General features: G+C 39.9%; 2 protein-coding genes across 2 annotated transcripts in view; one reads left to right on the top strand and one right to left on the bottom strand.

The window, feature by feature from the left end:
• The window catches only part of LOC128692870 (glutamate receptor U1-like), a 63977-nt gene extending 54200 nt beyond the window's left edge, over window positions 1–9777 (top strand). The window contains exons 5-8 of the mRNA XM_053782195.2: window positions 3373–3531; window positions 4701–4949; window positions 6854–7036; window positions 9200–9777. Coding sequence (XP_053638170.2) covers window positions 3373–3531; window positions 4701–4949; window positions 6854–7036; window positions 9200–9367 — 759 coding nt within the window. The 3' untranslated portion in view covers window positions 9368–9777. The remainder of the gene's footprint in view (window positions 1–3372; window positions 3532–4700; window positions 4950–6853; window positions 7037–9199) is intronic.
• LOC128693030 (uncharacterized) overlaps window positions 5143–21929 on the bottom strand; it is a 69243-nt gene continuing 52456 nt past the window's right edge. Inside the window, exon 10 of the mRNA XM_070092141.1 lies at window positions 5143–5246. Within this exon, the coding sequence (XP_069948242.1) occupies window positions 5200–5246 (47 nt within the window). The 3' untranslated portion in view covers window positions 5143–5199. The remainder of the gene's footprint in view (window positions 5247–21929) is intronic.

Here is a 21929-nt window from a genome sequence, read left to right on the forward strand (position 1 = left end):
TAGCAATATCTTGTGGGTCTTTACCTGACACTAACAGAGCACTGTCATCTGCATACAGTAGGAGTTTGCACTTGACACTGATAGGCATATCATTGACATAACATAAGAATAATAAGGGACCCAGAATACTACCTTGGGGAACTCCACATGTTATCGCCAGGGGTTCTGATTCTGTTTTGTTGATTTTGACTATTTGTCTCCTGTTGCTAAGGTAGGACTTAAACCAGTCTACAGAACCTATACCGATAGCTTGAAGTTTATTACATAATATATTGTGGTTGACAGTATCGAAGGCCTTTTGCAGGTCTAAGGTTACCATACCTATGAGGTTCCCCTTTGACATTTCAGTTCTCAGGTAATCCATCAGATTAATAAGGGAGGTGTCGGTTGAGTAGGATCTTCTAAAGCCCGATTGATAGCTATGGAGAATGTTGTTGTCATTAAGGTACTTAACTACTTGAGAATACACCGCCCTCTCTAGAATTTTAGATATTATACTGAGTATACTAACAGGCCTATAGTTGCTTACATCAGACCTACTATTTTTCTTGAAGATAGGAGTAACTCTGGCCTCCTTGAACCCCTCCGGTACGGTATTAGTGGTGATTGATAGATTTATTATGTGAGCAATAGGGATTGACAGTTCAGAAGCTGTAACTGTATTTAAGTGTACCTGTACCTGAATAAGCTTACTTACCAATGACTTAGCGCCACGTGACGTAACTTGGTGCCACCTAATTAACACACATTAGCATTCTGTCCTTTAGCATGGATGAATGAGGTGTAACATGCGAGAATACGCTTCTTGTTCTCTCGTTTGTAAACTATTTATAATAAGGTATCTTTTAAAGTCTCTATTACTGTAAATATTATTGGAGGTGGGAATGCATGGTAACTCAAAAACCAACTTCAGGTAAATGCTTATGAATGTGGCAGGCGCAATGCACGCTGAAAGTGATAGAATGCTAGTAATGATCTGGGACTATGAAAGCAGATATATCCTTTGTCCTGTCACATAAAGGTGCCTGAATATATCCCTGAAGTCGAGTTCGAAGGCAAACTTACCGGTACATTTACCATTAAAAGCGAAATCTACAACATTGTCCATTCGTGGAAACGGATAGGAGCCAGGCAGAGTGACTTCATTAACTTTTCGGCAGTCCGCATAAATCCAAATTTTGCTGTTTGGTTTCTTTAGAAGATGGGTCGGTAATGTGTGGCCCGTGGACCGGCTCTGGCCCATAACCCGAAATACCCCAGCCAGCAGTCATCTTGAATTTTAGAGCAAGCGTAGACAGTGAAGCTTGGCAGAACTACCATCAGCTGTGGCGGGAAGCGACTCTCTCTTACTACTTTTTTTGTATTGAGAATCAGTGCATCGATGTACTCGCATAAAAATTTAATGCAACGGGCGTATCTCTACTAATTTTTTTCAAGAAATATCTTCTTGAAACTGGTATGTATACAAATTTGGTAGATCACGCAAAAAAAAAGGACGTCAATGTTGGGCAGTATTGACATGTTCGAGCAACTCTTCTCAAAAATTAAATACACGAAGAGTAAATTAAGAAACCGACTGATGCCCATTTGGATGACATCTTGCATCTGGCCTCTTCCAGCCTCTCACCTAATATTGAGAGGCTGGCGAGTGTCACACTGACTGCTATTAGACAGAGAGAGAGAGAGAGAGAGAGAGAGAGAGAGAGAGAGGTGAGGGTAGGTTTAATACCAGTGTCTCAAAATAACTGCTATATCCAGTAGACATAATATTGCTCGAGTAAATATATAAATATATGTCAAAGTTTAGAATGTATTATTATTACCTCAGTTTATTAACTATGGTGATTGGTGTGGCTTGTCATCCGCTCACAGACACGGGCCGTGACATTAGGCAGAACAAGGTCACCGACCCCTACTTTAGAAGAATGCAAGGCGAAGTTCAGGGACCTGAAGATTTCCCCACCAACCCATGTTCAAATACGAAGTCGATTTCTTGCTGTAGTAGTTTTGCTTCTCAAGATTAGTTGTGTAGAGACAGTGTTATTGATTTAGCTGTATGTACAGCCACGTCATAAAAAAAAAGGTCAGGATAGCAGGGAGATATAATACCAGCTATTTGAGTTTTAGTTATGCCGGCCAATAATGGCGATGGATCCTCCAGTAATTTCGAATCTGGCAATCTTACTTCCATTCCGCTGATTTCGTGTAATGTCTCTGACTCGAAACGAGGGTTCGTAGTAACAGCAGGTATAGTCATGATAGGGAAGTGAAGTTCAATTTTTTTAGTTCTGATTTAGATGGCAGACCTTATCCCCCTGCTGAATTGTCGTGAGGGGCTACCAATAATTTAGGTCAAACTTCGTTTCCACCATCAACATATGGCCAACATAGCGCTCCTTCAGCGAAAGGCCGGGAATCGGGTTCTGGACCATGGACTTCATTTCCTTTTTTTCAGTATTTGGGTTTAGACACTGTCATAACTCTGTTCCTTGTAAATATGTTGTCAACCCTTGGCCCCGCTCATTACCGCCCCGTGGTGCCATTTATCACAAAAGTAATGTCTGGGAAAAAAATAATTTGCTATCCTCTCTCGGACAAATAATGGCTAGCCTCTAATATATCTGCCGGCTTAGTAGCTTTAATGACTGAAATTCATACGTTGTCATCCAAAAATATGCGATTAACAACCTCCATAAAAGTATCTAGCGGAATCATCTGCACCAAGTCGCTGAAATCGCAACAACTTCTGCTTTATACCACTGCTTAAATAGTTTAGACAGCCCTCCACTAAAATCTGTCTAATACTATCCAGGTTGACTTTAGTTTAACTTAAAATCTCGTCTTTATTTCGCTGGCATACAATGATAGGAATAGAAAATAGAAGAGATTCATAATGCAGCAATTCACACAATCCTAATCACACAAGCTAGAGGTACATTCCTGTGTCTTGCCTTACAATGCTATGGGACAAGTGCAGCCCAGTGTTCAGTCGGCCATTACAAAGCTCAGTCCTGATTCTCGAACGGTTTGAAGAAATGCTCAGGCTTGGCTTCAAGAGTAAAGCCGTTTGTTTTTATTGTGTTGTTCACAGTGCTGTTGTTGTTGCTTTTGCTATTTATTATTTTGATTAATGTGGTCAGTATATGTATAATAACCTTTGTTATAACTTCAAACATTACCACTATCCACCATCACTCACTCCAACCTTCATTGATTAATGTGGTCATTATGATATGTATAATAACCTTTGTTATAACTTCAAACATTACCATCATCCACCACCACTCACTCCAACCTTCACTATCACCGCCTCACCAACCACTACTACAACAACCACGAAGACCCACCAACCACACCCATCACTACTGACAGGTTTTACTGGGCTTCTGGCTAGTGTACGCCTTCCTGCTGACCACCTACTACAAGACCTCGCTGACGGCGGCGCTGGCGGTGCCTTCGACTCCCCCCACCATCGACACACTTGACCAGCTCCTCCACTCGGATCTCAAGTTCGGCATGATCGACGCAAAGGTAACGCTCACGAAGGCAACGATACATTTGCGCACAGGCGATTCGATTACAATCTTATTCACCGGGAAACCATAAATCTGTAGGGGCCATACAGAGTCTAGGGAATGACAAGTATTCAGATTTAAAGCGATAGAGAAGGGTACCTCTAAGTCGTTCGATCAAGAGCCCTTCGCCAACAACAAATATATTTTGGAGGAGGCGCTAAATCCACAGTTGGCATATAGTACTTTGGGAACATGAGACAATCAGGATCGTTCCCAACGAAGGGAGAAAAATAATGCTATTAAACTCATATCCAGTAAACTTTGTGCCCATGTTCGAACTCCACCAAGTTTCAGTGTATTACCTGCAAGTATATTTCGTTGGAACGATGACTGAACGAGGCAATTTCATGCAGGAAGTGCCTAATCAGCCGTGTTTTGTTGACTGTGTGCGCCTGGGCCTCAAGCAGCAATAACATGACTGAGCAGGCAGTCACTTGGTAAATGTTGCCCTAGCCCAGACTGCGAGAGAAAAGCTCCTGATGTTAGAAGCATGCTACATGTAAGAGGAGTTGACATGAATGATTCATGAGGTGAAATAACAAAAATGCATGTCAGCATAACACATCGGCCGTTATTATACGTATATTTATTGCGCACTCTGAAAGAGAAATGGAACTATGTTTCAGTTTTTAAACTGTAATTTCGACACGCCACTGGCAAAACAGTGATGGAGTGAGTGATATTGAAGGTGTTTCTTCTTCTCTGGGTCACCTGCCTCGGTGGGTAGCAAACGGCGTATTAAAAAAAAAATTGCAGTGGGAGCTTCATTTAGCGATGCGAGAAACTAATATTTGCCTTATAATTTAAGCATAAAACGGTTAAAGAATAAGAAAGATTTAAAAACGTCGGTTATCACAAAACCTGCTGCAGTGTACTGATCCAGGTATTCTTGTATATATTCCACAACATTACTACTCACATGAAGTTTTGTATGTATCCCACAACACTAACTGACGTGTTCTTGTATATACCCCACAACACTATTACTCAGATGCATTTCTGTATAGATCTATTTATCCCACAACTCTATAACCCCAATTACAGCATTTGAGTGTATTTGAGGAACCCCTTCCTATTTTACAGTAAATAAATATGAAAAAAATAATTAATGTATTCTTCCCACAGGGTTCGGAGTACCAGCTTTTCTCCATGTCCAACGTCTCGCTCTACCAGAAATTATTTAAGCGTATGACTTTCTACTCTTCCTCGGAGAGCATGAAGCGGGTGGCGGAGGGCAAGTACGCTTATATCTACTTCAAAAGTAACCTCCAGAGCATCATCAGCACGCAGTATACTAGTCTCAGTGGCGAGACCCTCTTACACTTGGCCTCCGAAGAGTTTTTTCCTGGAGGATACGGATGGGCGTTCCCCAAGGTAAACTTTTGATGCTTTTGTGCTTTTAGAAGTATTCCTAGCTAGACGTTAGCGTCATACAACCTCCATTTTGATTTTCTATCATTCTTTTTAACATAATTTTTTTATAATTATACAACTGTGACTTCTTGTTCAGTCTGTTAATAAGTTAAGACGACTCTACTTATGGAATAAGAATATGGCTTCTTTTATTGTCAAGTCTTTATTTACCAACGTCAGTACTGCAAACGTTATCGTCATACTCAGACGATCACTGACGACACCGGCCTACTTGTGCCCCGGCAAAATTGCATCGATCTGAAAGATAAATGTTTGAATTTTAACTACTTCAATGCAAAAGCAATTTTCACAAATAATAATACATCATGGTAATGGGCAGCCCCCTCAGTGCTGGGCTAGCTAATATTTTTGTAGAGTACCGAGAGGAAGAGAAATTTCACATCATGATTCTGAGTACCGTAAGGTTGTTAAGGTACATGTGTGATCCTGGTGTTGTATCCAATATGGTTCAGTATTCAAAACTCCGAGACAAATTATCACGGTGGAGCCAACCATTTAAGTTACCTTAGAGCTTGAGAAAAATGGCTTCCCCTTCTTAGACTTCCTTCTATTCAAATTACCTGAGAGCAATACCTTCTCTTTTAAAGTGTACAGGAAGCCTATTAACAAGGACTACCGGATACACTTCCGCTCGTATTATGACACACCAGGAGGAGCTTAGTGACTGGATTCTTTCTGAAATTCCTCCACTATATCCAGTCCTGATTTCCTGTAAGAAAAATGCACTTACATTCTACAGCACCTTCAGACGTCTTCACTACCCCCACGTTCATCCACAACTATACACCACAAAGAGGCACTAAGCCCTCCTGTGTGGTGATGTGGCAAACGCACTTAGAACACTTGCCGAGAGCGATATCAAAGTGTCCTCGACATTTACCGCCTCCGTCAGAAATCTTACTAATAAGCGGGCCACTGTTACTTCCCAGTGTCTACTACTGGTGTTTACAGTATCCCATGCTGACACTGTGACAGGAAGTACGAGCGGGAGACTGGTAAGGGACTTCTTAATGGAATCGAAGAACGCATACGCGCATAGCAAGGATGATTTATAGATACAGAGGGACATTTAATGAAATGGAATAAAACCCAGCTGGCATCAGGGAGACGGATTAAGGAGAAGCCAGTGTTCAGAAGCATCCCTGGTGCAGTAACAAATACGGTAGAACAGAAAGCAGGATGTTATATCGTATCTACCACATTGTCACACGTGCCTCTTGAACATGCATCGCCCTGCCCACCTCGAGGCAACCATCAGATGAAACACACAAATGAAGGAGCACCGCTAGAGGTTTGCTGGCCCGTGATAGTAAGCCTATTCTAAAATATTTGACCAACATATTTTAAAGCTACCTAGTGACTCCACTTGCTGATCTCACAACTCTTCAGCTGATCCGACTTCGCTAAAACCCCAACTTACCTCACATGTGTCATGCCCAATATAAACCACCTACGTCTTCTTGGTATATGTATGGAGTGAACGAAGTCACAGGACTTAAACGTTTCAATATAAATGTCCTGAGTGTTTTTAACCACAACTTTTCGGGATTGCATAACAGGTGTATATGAAATATGTGGATCTGAAGCACGCAGGTAAATACATACGTACTTCAAAATCGACAGGCAAAATTCAAGACTGAGCCTTATATGCACATGTAGCATAAGCCTAATTATTAACTGTGTTAGGGTTCAAGCCTATCGAATGCTCGAGGGTTAATGGGTCTGTAATTAACCTATGAACTATCAATCAAGGATAGGCTAATCCACATAATACTGATTAAAGAAATCACTCGGGGAACATACACCGTTCATGGCTGAAATAATACATCACGTTCTCTTCACAGGGAGCTCTTTACCGGAGAACATTTGACAACATCATGTGGCGATGCGTCCAGGCTGGCCTGATAAACAAGTGGCTGAAGGACTTGTATGCTGTATACCTGGAAGAGAACATGGAGCAGCAGACGCCGGAGGAGAGGAAGCAGCTGGAAGCTGTTGCCCAGGCCCCGCGAGATGATGACGGTCGGGTGAGGCAACATTTATTTATTTTTATTACGTAGTTGAATTTTCAGAGCCTGGAGAAGGGTAGGTAATCAAGTCTGATTAGAGGAAGAGGAGAGTAGTTTCAATTCCTTAGATTAACAGCTAAACACTAACATCAAGGCACTCTCCTAGAAGAGTTTTCAGCTACTGTTTTACCTCAAAGCCGAGTTCTAAAGTACACCACCTTTGCCAGTATGTGAATCGCATCAGCTGACACTCTGGCACCTGTTTACTGCTCAGTGAACAAGAGCAACAGGTGCAAGAAGACTTGCCCTTTAATTTCGGCCTCCCTGAAAAATTAAAACGGGTGATAAGTAAAACATGTCGGTCTTGTATACTGTTTATAATATGAACTGACCCAGATGATGAGTAAGCCACAGTGCCTCGTGGCCTGGTGGGAAAGCTCTCACTTCACACGGTGAGAATCCGAGTTCGATTCCCGGCGAGGGTTGAGACATTGGGCGTGTTTCCTTACACCGGTTGTCTATGTTCATCCACCAATAAAAAATGGGTACCTGGGTGTTAGTCGATTGGTGTGGGTCACATCCTGGGACAAAATTGACCTAATTTGCCCGAAATGCTCTGCATAACAAGCGGCTTTCTATACAGTAGTATGTTACTGATGTCACCTAGTCCTGTATAACATGTACTTGTAGAAATAAAGATATTAGAAAAACAGTTTGGTATAATTCAGTTGGTATGGTCATTGATGAGATGTCACACTTGCTCAGCAGACTTCAGTAGAATAAATAAGGTTACTTAAATACTGGCGACAACAAAAGTACTGGGAAGGTAGAGTTGAGGTAATCAGTTCCTTAGCCTTGAAGAAGTAAGTCTGAGGTGGTCAGTCCCACAGCCTTGGAAAGTGTTCAGTTCCACAGCTCCGATAAGCTGAATGAAGCTATGGTATTTCTGTCCAGTATTGTTAGGAAACGGCTAATAATTATCCACGAATATTACCATTTTTCAATGAAGGGCTCTGCTTGAAGGCGTTATCAGAGGTAATCAGATTTAATCCAAGGAAGAGGAAGGTAGCTCCTGTTTATTGGATCATGAACCCTCCGCCGGTATCAAGGCACAACTTTCCCTTTGAAGGACCATTCTTAGAGTTACTTTGGGTATGTTTCACAACGAAGCTTTAACGCTTATTACTTCGATATTTCTGTTACGGAGTCACCGAGACTGGAATTAGTTTTGTTCCTAAGTCATTCGCGGTTTTTATATTCAGTGTCCCTTAGTGTTTTAATAAGATTCACAAATAACCCGCACATACCGTGACGTTTGGGTCCGACTTTTAAATGGTTTAAGTCAGACCCAAACGTCGTCGTATGTGCGGGTTATTTATGTTATTGTTCCAATCACCGTATTGTGCCTTTTTGTTCATTTTAGTAAGATGTTCAAGAACTTATTTGTTTGTACTTTATAATATCGACTCTACATACACTGGCTGTCTTCAAGAAGGCACTAATCAGGCACCTAAAGTCAGTACCTGACCAACCGGGCTGTGGGTCGTACGTCAGCTTGCATGCGGCCAGCAGTAACAGCCTGGCTGATCAGACCCTGATCCACCATGAGGCCTGGTCTCAGACCGGGCCGCGGGGGCATTGACCCCCCGAAACCCTCTCCAGGTAAACTCCAGGTAAACCCAATAAAATAGCTGTCTAACGCAGGGTCAACGGCACCATTGAAAATGGTTTGCCGCAACTGTAAAGGTGTTCAGCTCAATCAGTGCAGCGATCGTCTACCTTAAAGAAGGTCGCCGACTCCAGACTAGGAACTCCTTACACAGTTTTCAAGCTTTATCATCCTCTGAAATCCTCATTTTGTTTTCTGCCTTAGTCTTCACAGAAGGTGTTGCTGAACCTTACAGCAGTAGAAATAAATTTACAGGGAACCGCTGAGTCTACAGAGGTCAGAGAGGACCTGGAGAATGGTAAGTAATCATGCTTGTATTAAGGAGAAAAATTCTGCAAATCCTTGAATCAAGAACCATTCACTAGTATAAAGGGACCCTATTTAAAAGTTTTACCTTACAAAACGGAATGTCATTGATGTCCTCCTCTGTCTCAGCTGCAGGTGATGAAGTTTACAAAACTGTTTGCCTTAGCTTTTAATCTATCTGTTATCTTCTGTTTATTTCCCCGCAGGTGGTGCTGAGTTTGAACCATCTACAGGGACCCTTCCTCATCCTGCTCTTGGGAAGTGCCTTGGGGGTTCTTTTCCTCCTCTCAGAGTGTGTCATCGACAGATTCCTTTGCACAGTAACCCTCAACCAAGTTGTCCCACAACCTCTCAAAGACACCAATACTCAGTAAACCAGAGCTTCATCGCACGTCTTCATTGTAATTTACGAGTGAACACTGATATCATCAGGAGAATTGTTAGAAACGCCCCCCCAAAAAAGTTTATTGTTTATCCTGTCAGCAGTGTAGCATTTTGTGTATCCTAGATAATGACGGGCAATCGGTTAAAAAAAGTAGCTAATAAACTTTCGACCTCTGTCAAAGATTTAATATAAAGCCAAGAAAAATGACAACAGTCTTTAGTGAGGGAATTTGTACCATAGCTTGTGGATTGTGCAATAAGAAATAGGTAGGCAAACAGCAAAAATCTCCAGAGTACGTAAACACGCATGAGTGTAACCGCGATGACTTAATGTTTGTGTCTAACACAAGAACGTAAATGGAAGAATTAGAGAAGACAAGTTATTTGTCGCCCCCCCCCCCCAAGAAAAAAAAAATTGCCAGCATAAGTGTTTAGAGGCTGCCCTGACAACAGTCACCGTCGCCATCTTTCAAAATTCCAGAAGTTATATAGCGTTTCCAGTGTCTTGACACTGACGCAATCACGAAGGATATGTGGGGGGGGGGGCAGGAGAGGCTAATAAGACAGAAAGCCCACCAATTGCAAATACGTTTAATTTTGTTTTTTAATTTATGGCTCATTTTCATTGAGTTATGTTGGTGAGTCATCATACAAGCACGATAGTTTGAGAAATTTCACATACATACTGATAATCATATTTAAAAAAAAAAAAATTTTTTTCACCATCTAATAATTTTTAAGCCCCGCCATCACCTCACACTCTGAAACCCTGGCTGCGCTACTGTCTTAATAAACTGATTACTACCCAACCTGGATACTGCAGGTTGATGACACCTGCCAGTAAGGTCACGCCTGCTGCCTTCTGCATTACATCCACAAGTTTTCCTTATTTACGCGCACAGTAAACAGGTGATATCACAATATGCAAAACAACCACTGTGAAAAAATAGTGAACATCCCAGAACTTTCGTGACTTCTCACATTTTAGAAACTGTAAAAATAACAGACCAGCTGAAGGCCTATAAAGACGAGATGACACTACACAATCAACACCCGAATGAATAATCTCTTAAGTGGTACAGATATATATTCCAGAATTAGAAAAAATCTCTTAGATTCAGTTAATAATAACTAATAAAATAAAACGTCTACTCAAAGGCAAAGATGAACTAATTAAAAAATCATGGCCACCAATCCATCTTTACCATATATGTATGGATTAATAAAAACACACAAACCAGGTAATCCAGTCAGACCAATTATTAGCTTCATAGGTTCAGTGTCCCATAAATTATCAAAATGGCTAGTAGATATGTTGAGCCCAATGGTTGCCTAAATTTCTAACTTTAGTGTTGAAAATAAGATTTGATTTACTTGATATATTAAGCTCCATCACCGACTTAAATGATTACAATATGGTTAGTTTTGATGTCGCTTTGTTGACAATAGTTCAAGTTGATGATTTATTAAGTTTCTAATCCGAAGAACTTGTTAGTTGCAATTTACCATTCCTAGTACCTACAGTCATTGAGGTTATTAAACTTTGCGTTGCTGATGCAAACTTTGTGTTTAATGGCGAGTTTTACACTCATAAGTTTGGTATGGCAATGGGAAATCCTCTCTCACTTGTTCTTAGCATTTTATACTCGAAATATTTTGAAACAGGATTCCTTAACAAAATCCTTCCTCATATAGCTAAGTGGTACAGATATGTTGATAATGTATTGTGTCTAATGCAAAGAATATAGATATAAACCATCTTCCTCTTGAATTAAATAATCTACCACATTCCATAAATTTTATTGTTGAGTTTGAACAAAATAACTCATTGTCTTTTTAAGATGTCTTAATTATTAATAGGAACCATAATTTTAAATTTAAAATATAGAGAAAACCAACAAATAACTGTTCTTATGTGCACTATTATTCTTTACGTAAAGACAAAGTTAAACTTTTTGTATTCATATACATGTTTTGATTGCGTATCAGCAGCAAAAAGTTCATAGATACAGAAATCTTGAAGATTTATGAAATAGCTAATGACCTAAAATACAATACATACTTAATTGATAAGTCTTTAAAATCGATGGAAATACATTTCTATAATTTAAAAAAGGACAATCATATTAAACCAAGAATATGTTGGTTGCCAATTACCATGACAACCTTTTTGATATATCTTCTCTAATTAAGAATTTTAAAATCAAAGTTGTATTTAAAATTCTTGACATAGTAAAAAAAAAAGCCGAGTAAAAATCTCCCCAAAAAATGCTGACGGCTGTGTCTACAAATATTCCTTGTAAAATGAATAATGAAGATTATTACTGGGAAACGCCTTTACTAAGATTACAAAAATATAAATATAGCATTAGAACTGAACAAGAGTCTGATGCTCTGTTTATACACGTGAGAGATTTTAACCATCCAACCGGTTTTCAAAATGCCGAGAAAGTTGAATCAAGCAAGTCCATGGATGAGAGAAATATAATTGAATCAAGTTTCATAAAAAAAAATATTGATTTTAATATGAATATTAGTTAAGGATTACGTAAATTAGATTAAAATATAACTATTAAAATTTGGGAAGAATTTAAGCAATATTTGACAAGTCCTTGACTATCTTCCGCGCATCATCATAAAGGAGAGGTGAAGTGTCGGATGTTCACTGTATAGTGTCATCTCGTCTTTATAAGCCTCCAGCTGTTCTATTATTTTTACAGTTCCTTGACAATGTGAGAAATTACATATACATAATATATATATAATATATATAATGTCGTGTTGAATAGGTAAAACTGGTCAGTTAGCAAGAACTCACTTAAAATTAAATCCTTTCTAAAATTTTCTCTTATACGTTTAAAGATATTTTATTTATGTTAATGTAAAAATTAATAATTTTGTACCAGAAGAACTTTAGAAAACTTTCCTAACCTTATTATAACAAGCGCAATTTAATTTAGCCTAATCAGCTAAATATATTTTAGACAAGTTTACAATAATTTAATAATAAATACAATGAAATATATTTTTTCGTTAGATTCAGAATGATTTTTGCGAAATTACTGCATACACAAATTTTCACTTGCCTTATTCAGCAAGAAGAGCGTTGCTATTTAAGCCAAAATCGCAAGTTTTGCTTATTCGGCACGACAATATATATATATATATATATATATATATATATATATATATATATATATATATATATATATATATATATGTCGTGCCGAATATGTAAAACTGGTCAATTAGCAAGAACTCTTTTAAAATTAAGCCCTTTCTGAAATTTTCTCTTATACGTTTAAAGATATATTTTTTTCATTAATGTTAATGTAGAAATTTTTAATTTTGCACCAAAAGAATCTTAGAAAACTTACCTAACCTTATTATAACAAGAGCAATTTATTTTAGCCTAACCCAACTAAATATATTTTAAATACTTTACAATAATTTAGTACTAAACAAACACAATCAAATATATTTTTTTCGTTAGATTCAGAATGATTTTTGCGAAATTATTGCATACACAAATTTTCAATTGTCCTATATGGCAAGATGAGCGTTGCTATTTAAGCCAAAATCGCACGTTTTGCCTATTCGGCACGACAATATATATATATATATATATATATATATATATATATATATATATATATATATATATATATATATATATATATATATATATATATATATATGTATGTGTGTACTTGGAGTATACCTGGAGAGGGTTTCGGGGTTCAACGCTCCCAGGCCTCATGGTGGATCCGGGCCTGATCAACCAGGTTGTTACTGTTGGCCGCATGCAGCCCTACGTACGAACCACAGCCCGGCTGGTCAGGTACTGAATACAGGTGCCTGTCTAGCGCCTTCTTGAAGACAGCCAGGGGGGTCTGTTGGCAATCCTCCTTATGTATGCTGAGAGACAGCTGAACAGTCTTGGGCCCATGACACTTATTGTGTTGTCTCTTATCGTGTTAGTGGCGCTCCTGCTTTTCATTGGGGGGGATGTTGCATCGTCTGCCTTGTCTTTTGCTTTCATAGAGAGTGATTTTAGTGTGTAAGTTTGGTACTAATCCCACTAGGATTTTCCAAGAGTAATCACCTCTCTCTCCCGCCTGCGTTCTAGGGAGTACAAGTTGAGGAATTTCAAGCGTTCCCAGTAATTAAGGTGTTTTATCGCAGTTGTGTGTGGCTTGAAGTTTCTCTGTACATTTTGTAGGTCAGCAATTTCACCTGCCTTGAAAGGTGCTGTTAGTGTGCAGCAATATTCTAGCCTAGACAGAACAAGCGACCTGAAGAGTGCCATCACTGGTTTGGCATCCCTAGTTTTGAAGGTTCTCACTATCCATCCTGTCATTTTTCTAGAAGATGTGACTGATACAATGTTGTGATCTTTGAAAGTGAGATCCTCCGACATTATCACTCCCAGGTCTCTTAAATTAGTTTTTGCTCTACTGTGTGGTTGAAATTTGCTTTATATTCCGATATAGTTTTAATTCCCTCACGTTTTCCATATCGGAAAGAAGAAATCGCAGTAAAACGCGTGGTTGCAAATATGAAAAAAAATTCAGTGAAAATAGGAAATAAAACCCTAGCGTTCTCATGTGCTTATCCGCAAGAGGCTTCACTAGCATCCTGACACCCACCGCGAAGACTGTACGGACCCGTCATGTGTGTCAGGTGACCGCTCGAAAGATTACAACGCTCGTAGCTTACGTTTGCGGCCTCCCTTGTACTGGCAGTTCCTGGCTCCATAGTTAACCTATTTTATCATAATGACCTAATGCTACTAGTGAACGCCAACTTGTATGTGCTGGCGACGGATGTTGTGATACACACCAAGGATACAGAAAGCTGCACGACGGAATTACGAAATCGTACTTACTCGATTGTAAACAAATCACGGAATGCACCGGCCTGTGAGTTTCAGGATTCACTTGCCATGGTTCAAGCCTCATCCGTTCCGTGATTTGATTAACTTAAAGACACTTTAAGCAGAGAGATCATTATTATACGACGTTTCGTCTACGGGAAAGCATCACCGACAGTGGATTGAAACATCGAAAAACTGTTTTTCCTCGCATAATGTGTCTATGAATCTCCACTAGTCGGTTTATGCTATTGTCCACCAATAAAAGAATTGCAATACAGATTTTTTTCTGAGTTCACTGGACTGTGAAAATCCCTATTGTTGTGCTAAATATTGTTTTTATACAATACATCTGCCAGTGATTTGTCAATTTATTTTTTAATCAGCTTCAAGTCTTTAGGCACAAGAGATAATAGCCTCATTGTATTTTTATAGGAATTCTTGAAATATAAAGAGAGGGAGGGAGGGAGGGAGGGAGGGAGGGAGAGAGAGAGAGAGAGAGAGAGAGAGAGAGAGAGAGAGAGAGAGAAGTGATGTAACAACTCTTAGCTTGTATATAAAGGTAGGAATCCTTAAATAAACCTTGTAAAACCTTTGTGTAAAAGAGAGAAAGAGAGAGAGTGAGTGACAATTCAACAAGAACAGATGGTGTTAGTGGAGCAGCAGATGTTTCTGCTGAAAGTGATGTAGAACACGACCGGAAGGACCACAAAAAAGAAGCGACACACAAAAAAAAGCAAGAGAGAAAAAGAACAGCGGTGCGACGCTTATTGTGGTCGCGGGGCCGCCTAAGTGAATGGGATCCATTGACTCGAGTTCCTGGAAGCTCTTCTTGCACCCGACAGACAACATCGAGCTCGCAGCACAGAAATAGGAGTCCCCCCGAGGAGGAAAAAATAAAACCATTGCATTCAACAATGCCACTGGTGACTTTACTCCTTCTTACTGACTCACTGTTCGATCACCCGGTGACATTAGTTATTTTAGTGGTTAGGTTAGATAAGGTTCGTCAGGAAACATGACAAGTGTTTCGTGACGCAGGTCTTAGTAGGGAAGTGCTAAACAAATTGAAATTACACAGCGCTTGGGGAATGGAATTAATTAGGTTTGATCCTATGAAGGGAACCTACAGTTCCATGGGTCAAACGTTATTTACCAGCATCAAGACACCCCAGTTGAAAGGGCCTGGCGTATTTCGCTATCATTTTTTTTTAAATTGCCGTGAAAAAAAATACTATTAGTCTTCGAAAATGTCGAAGATTCGTGGGAAAAAAAAGGAAGCGAATAAAAAGAAAGGTGGAGAAAAATACAGGACTAAAAGGATTGGGCAAATCTTAGCAGAAGTGGACAGGAGAGGCTAAGACATTACAAGATCAACACGAGTCTTGTTTCAACGAAAACACGAACTAAGAGGGCGAGCGGAATTTTTCATAAGAACCTAAGAATAAAAAATCCTTTTAGACTCGCTGATTTATGCTCGGCAAAGCCGATTTACAAATTCTTTCTGTTTGCCTGATCAGTTATGCAAATCATGATTTTTTTTTAAGAGAAAACGCTAAATTCGCAGAAGTGATAAGGGCACCTGGGGTAATAGGAGATAATCAGGTTTAATGCAAAGGTAGGAAGGATATATCTGATTCACTGGATCAAGAGTTCTTCACTGGTTTTAAGGGAAAGCTGTCTAAAAAAATATTGAAGTCAATGACTAACAGCTTGTTGGGTAAAAGTACACAAGTGTAACTAATGTGACATTTTATTTTTTTTTTTTATATTTTATTTAAAACCAACAATAGACAATAGACAAAAGGAAAAACCATAAAGATGACAATATATGAACAAATAACTGAAAAAACGTTACATTAGATATTGAAACATTAACGAATAACATTACAATATAACAAATATGACCACTATTACCTACATATAAAATCAGATACTGAAGCTTAAAATTGTCCTATACTAGCTACATGTGGATAAGTTAACTTTTCGCAAAAACATGCAAACCTATATTAACTCTTCCTCAAATTAATCATCCTTGCTCTTAATTCACACTAGAATAATAAAATACAAGTATAATAAAGAGCAGTTTGAATCAAAGAACATTCCACAATTATCATAAATTTACCCTAACCTAAGCCTAGTATTTCATCTGTATTATAAATGTCTAATCAACACGAAAATTTTACCACATTCCCCTAACCATATTTGTTGGTGTACATGATACAACCTTGTATTACCATCAAGAGAAAAAAAAAAGAACAAAAAAGGAAAACCCACTCTTCACCTTTAAAATCAGACTTCAATTTACATACATGTACATACATATAAATAAGTATATAAAGTATGTTGTCTAATTGAACACAATCACTTACAACGTCAGTTATAATATTATGTCAACTCAACCATGAATAACTTCATCCAATTCTTACAACTTCAAGGGTTCGTAAAACTCTTAAACTACATACTTCTATTGGCACCAAATCAATTGTGCTTACAAAAATACAATTGTAAATTAAACTGGAACATAAAAAGCCATTTTGACATTTACACATTGTATCAAAATCATAAATGCGCATAGAAAATATGTATTGAATATCATTGAAAATGTTCATGAGAAAAACCATTAAAGGTATATACAAGAAAGTAAACATACATACAATACATACACATATACACATATATATACATACATACACACATATATATATATATATATATATATATATATATATATATATATATACACACACACACATATACATACATATATACACACACATACAACACATGCATATATATACACATACATAGTTATAGGTCGATAATTCCAAATATAACTGTATTGTACTTGAAACACTCGGAACAAATAATGTTAAAATTGCGCCCCAAACATACCTCATATAACATTCATCAAACTCATCATGCTACCGACCATTCTAGGAAACCAGCCCATTTCATCCCCCTTACCTGCCTTTCAACTCCCGTAAATCCCGTAAAGTGAAATTCCTATAACCCTCACTTAAATCCCTCTCCCATCTCCCCCCATACACCTCCTTATTTCTACACTTTGTCCTATAAAAAGTTGCTGTTAATGCATTAATTCTTTCACACACGTTCGCTCCTCTCATAGCCCAAGACATATAAATATAATCCGTAATTATATACCCTACCGCATTCTCTACCATCTGATTCACCCCACCTATGTCTAAGCTTAAAACCCTCAACACCTGCAAACCCCCCCCTCCCACTAACCTTATTACCTTACCCAACCAAACCCTTATTAGTTCAATACATTCGCAAAAATACACTATATGGAAAACAGTCTCCCATCCACCACAAGCCTTGCATATCCCATCCTCCCGTATTCTCTTATGGAATAAAACCATTCCAGACGGTAAGATCCCATGTAAAAATCTATACATTACTTCTCGTACTTTAGGTTTTAAACGTAATTTGTTCAAACGCCCCCAGATATTACGCCAATCATACATCGGATAAACACCTTCTACCACTGCTACCACTGCCTTACCTTCCACCCCATCAAGGTTTCCCAATTTAATATGTGAAGGATCGCTCATGTTTATGATGACCCGTAACATTGCCTCACCTATTATGAACTCCCTACCCACCCACCACCGTTGCATATCCTGACGTATCTTATGAAGTCCGCCTTCCCTCGCCCCCCCCCCCTCCCGCTTATAACTACGTTTCAAATACACACTCATAATCCTCTTTTCAACAGCTATAAGACCCAGCCCTCCACGGCCAACCGGGAGTGTGACAACCGCTCTACCTAACCATTCGCTTCCAGTACCCCAAATGAATCTAAAAACGCGCTTTTGTAACCTTTGTATCTCACTACGAAGTATCGGATATATTGCTGCTACATGCCAAAGTTTACTATATAATAGGACATTTGTTGTAATTACTCTTTGATGCAAAGTTAAGTGTGCAGCTCGTAAACCACTGAGGCGCTTCAGTACACCATCTACAATACGCACTGAATTTATTTGTTGTGCTAACTTGATATCACTTACATAAACGATCCCACATATCAGTAATTGGTCCACCTTTTTCCACCTTTCAACTACTTCACATTCCTCACTTAACCTATCTCCAAGATCCATATACTTCGTTTTCTCCTTATTAATTGACATGCCAGAAGCCTTTTCAAAAACATTTACTAACTTTTCCACCCGAGGCAAATCCCTGTTACCACTTACTAAAATCGTTGTGTCATCAACATATCCAACAATGCCAGCCCCCCCACCCCTTTCGTCACCAACCCCATTTGCTGCCAATAAGACCCTAATTCCTCTATAAAAGGGATCCTGTAAACACGCAAAAAATATTTGTGAAAGGGGACAACCTTGACGTAGACCCCTGCTCATCTGAATTTGTTCTCCTAACCTTCCATTTACCTGCACCCGCAAGGATGCATCTTGATACATTAATTTGGCCCATGATATAATTTCCTCTCCAAACCCCTGCCATCTCATAATCTTCCATAACGCTTCCCTTTCTACACTATCATATGCCGCCTCCCAATCTATAGCCAACACCCCCCCCACTCCCAATTTTACTCTTTCTTCAATAAAACTTCTAATCAAACCATGCCCGTCATACATAGACCTTCCCGGCACCCCATATTGTCCCTTATCGATCACTTTACCCAGGACCTTTTTTATTCTGTTAGCTAAAATTCTTGCAAAAATCTTATAATCACCACACAATAACGAAATAGCACGATAGTCTTTAACTGTTAATGGCTCACCTTTAGGCACTAAAACGACCACAGCCATCCGCTGCTGTGCCCCTAAAACCCGATCCCGCTTAATGATATTGAATAATCTTACCAAAAATTCTTTTAAAACGCTCCAATTTTGGAGATAAAAGTCACTGGGCAACCCATCAATTCCTGGTGCCTTTCCTAATTGCGCCCCGGATAAAGCTACCCATGTCTCGCACTCCGTTATCGGCCCTTCCAAAACGAATCGATCATGCTCTGTCAACTCACACTGCACAAACCTTCCAATTGACTGTAATGCTATTTCACTTATTCCCACACTTTGCGTTTTCAACTTAACCCAAGCATCAATATACCCACTCATACCCTCAGTCGTCGTCAACACCTGGTCCACTTTATACCCTTGCATACCTACCTGAACATTCAACCCCATTAACTCCATTGCCTTGCGACGTGTGTGTTGACTCCGCAACACACACGCCGACGGCCGATCTCCCCACAAAACCTCCTCAATCCCGCCCTTAAGCCTTTCCCCATCAAACCTCTCATTTTGTAAATTCCGGATATTTTCCTTCAAACTTTCAATTTCAATAACAGGATAATTAGCATTAATGTGTGCATAACAGTCGCGCAACTGCCCCTCTAAATATTTTTGAAAACCGTATTGTAACTGATTATATCTCTTCCCTCGATTAATATAATATTCCTTGATACGTTTTTTAGCTATTGTTTCCCACCAATTAACCATGGCAACATCCCCTGGTGCTTCTACCACTAAACGATCCCACATATGTCCAAAAGACAAAAGACTATCCTCTTCCTTTAATAACTTTACATTCAATTTCCAAAATGATGGACCCCTCCGAGGCACACCCTCAATATCCACATCTATTACCACTCCTCTATGATCCGAAAAAACCACATCTATCACATCCACCCTCCGCACAGTGACCGCACAAGGCACGTACATTCGGTCCAACCTCGCCGCATAACCTCGTTTAATGAAGGTATGCTCTACCATCCCTCCCCCCCCACACACATCCTTTAACCCCACCCCGGTCAATATATCCCCCAATATACCCAAACAACACCCCGCACCTCTGGGCTCCACATCTTTACGACGTATCACGCAATTCCAATCTCCGCCTATTATTGCAACATTCGGTAAACCACGTAAAAAATAGACCAGCACGTCCCGAACAAATTTAGTTTTAATACTCACGTCACCCTCAGCCGGACCATATACACATACTAAACTAATGGGAACCCTACCCCAAGTTCCATCCACCCTAATTACCCTCCCCTCCCCCCCTTCACTACGCCTTACTATAAACGGGCTAGTTTCCTTTACCAAAATGGCAGCCCCACCTTTCAAACGTGTCGCATGTTCCATGTACACATTATAACCACTCATATCCAACTCATAACCAGGCCTAAAATTATGTTCCTGTAAGAATACCACATCCACACCAAGTCTCACCAAATACTCATTAAACCACTTAAGCTTCCTCTCAGCTCTCAACCCGTTAATATTTATAGTAAAACACTTGAATTCAACAAATGGGTTTTCCTTTTGTCCCCGGCATTGACTTTACCCCAGTTCGTTTTGCAACACCTCTGTCCCTCCCCCCTTTGTTGGGAATCACCTTTGCAATCCCTTGATCCTTGGGTTCACCATTCCCTCTCTTCTGTACCTCCACCCAAGACTTTTTCCCAGGGCGTTGGGCAGGAGTGAGCACATCATCAGAATCCGATGATGCTGCAGTCCTCTTTCGTGTCCCGCCCTCCACCTGCATTTTGACATCTGAAGCACCGTCCTGATGCACCTCCACCTCTACTGCATGCACCTTCAATCCTGTAGACTCTCTCGTCGACAAACCTTCATCTTCTGCCATACCATCATTCACAGCCTTCCCCAGAACTGAGCCTGGGTCTTCCACCTGATCTAGGACCGATTCCTCTAACAAGTCATCCAACGCCTTTACCAAAGACGCCGCCACTTCTTCACCCATATTAGGTAGTCTCTCCTCAAAAACCTTATGTATGTCCAATGACTGAGATTCTCCTTGTAGCGTTACAACTGGCGATTCAAGCTCCTTTTCCTTGTCTACCTCCTCACTCCATGACAACCGTTGTTGGGGCGGTGTAGCAAGAGACTGTTCTCGCTCATCACCAACCTCGTCCACTGGCTGCTGTTGCTGCTGTTGCTGTTGCTGCTGTTGCCGTTGCTGTTGTGCCGGGTACCCACTTCGTTTCTCACACTGCGCCGCGATGTGGTCATATGACCCACATAGCCGACACGTACGTTGTTGCCCCGCATACGTTACATAGACTTGAGTCCTTAATTCTTTCAACACAATATATGAAGGAATAGGGTGCCGAAGAGTCATTTTAACTGTATACGCGCCTTCCAGCGCACCTGCATACGGTCCAGTTGCCCATCTCCCTGCTGTGGCTACGTGAACCGTCCCATAAGTACGCAGTTCACTGGTAATATCAAAATCAGTCGCCTCAAAAGGCACATTCCTGATTTTCACCCAGGTGTAATGTCGAGATACATCATGAAGTCTCACCGACACAGCTGTATTAACCTGTATGATGGTCTCCTGATACTTGTCGACCACTGCCTCGTAGACTTGTGCAGACGTCATCTTAACGAAGATTCTTGTCATTCCATTTAATGCGACACCACATATCTCCTCATTTGCTATACCATAGGTATCGCGAATGATCGCTGGTAATAATAAATCCATGTTGGATCCTGTGACAGCACCACGGATCATCTCAATGCAGACAGTGTTGATTCTTCTTCTGCTATTCAGCGCCATGTTGGAGAAAATAAAGTTTCCACCAACCAACGCTAGGGGCAGCTCAATCAGGTAAACTGCGCAAAACAAACTCAAACAGGAGCGTCTGCGCAGCTCGTCCACAC

The sequence above is a fragment of the Cherax quadricarinatus genome, chromosome 38, assembly GCF_038502225.1.
Source record: "Cherax quadricarinatus isolate ZL_2023a chromosome 38, ASM3850222v1, whole genome shotgun sequence".
In the NCBI taxonomy this organism is placed as follows: domain Eukaryota; kingdom Metazoa; phylum Arthropoda; class Malacostraca; order Decapoda; family Parastacidae; genus Cherax; species Cherax quadricarinatus.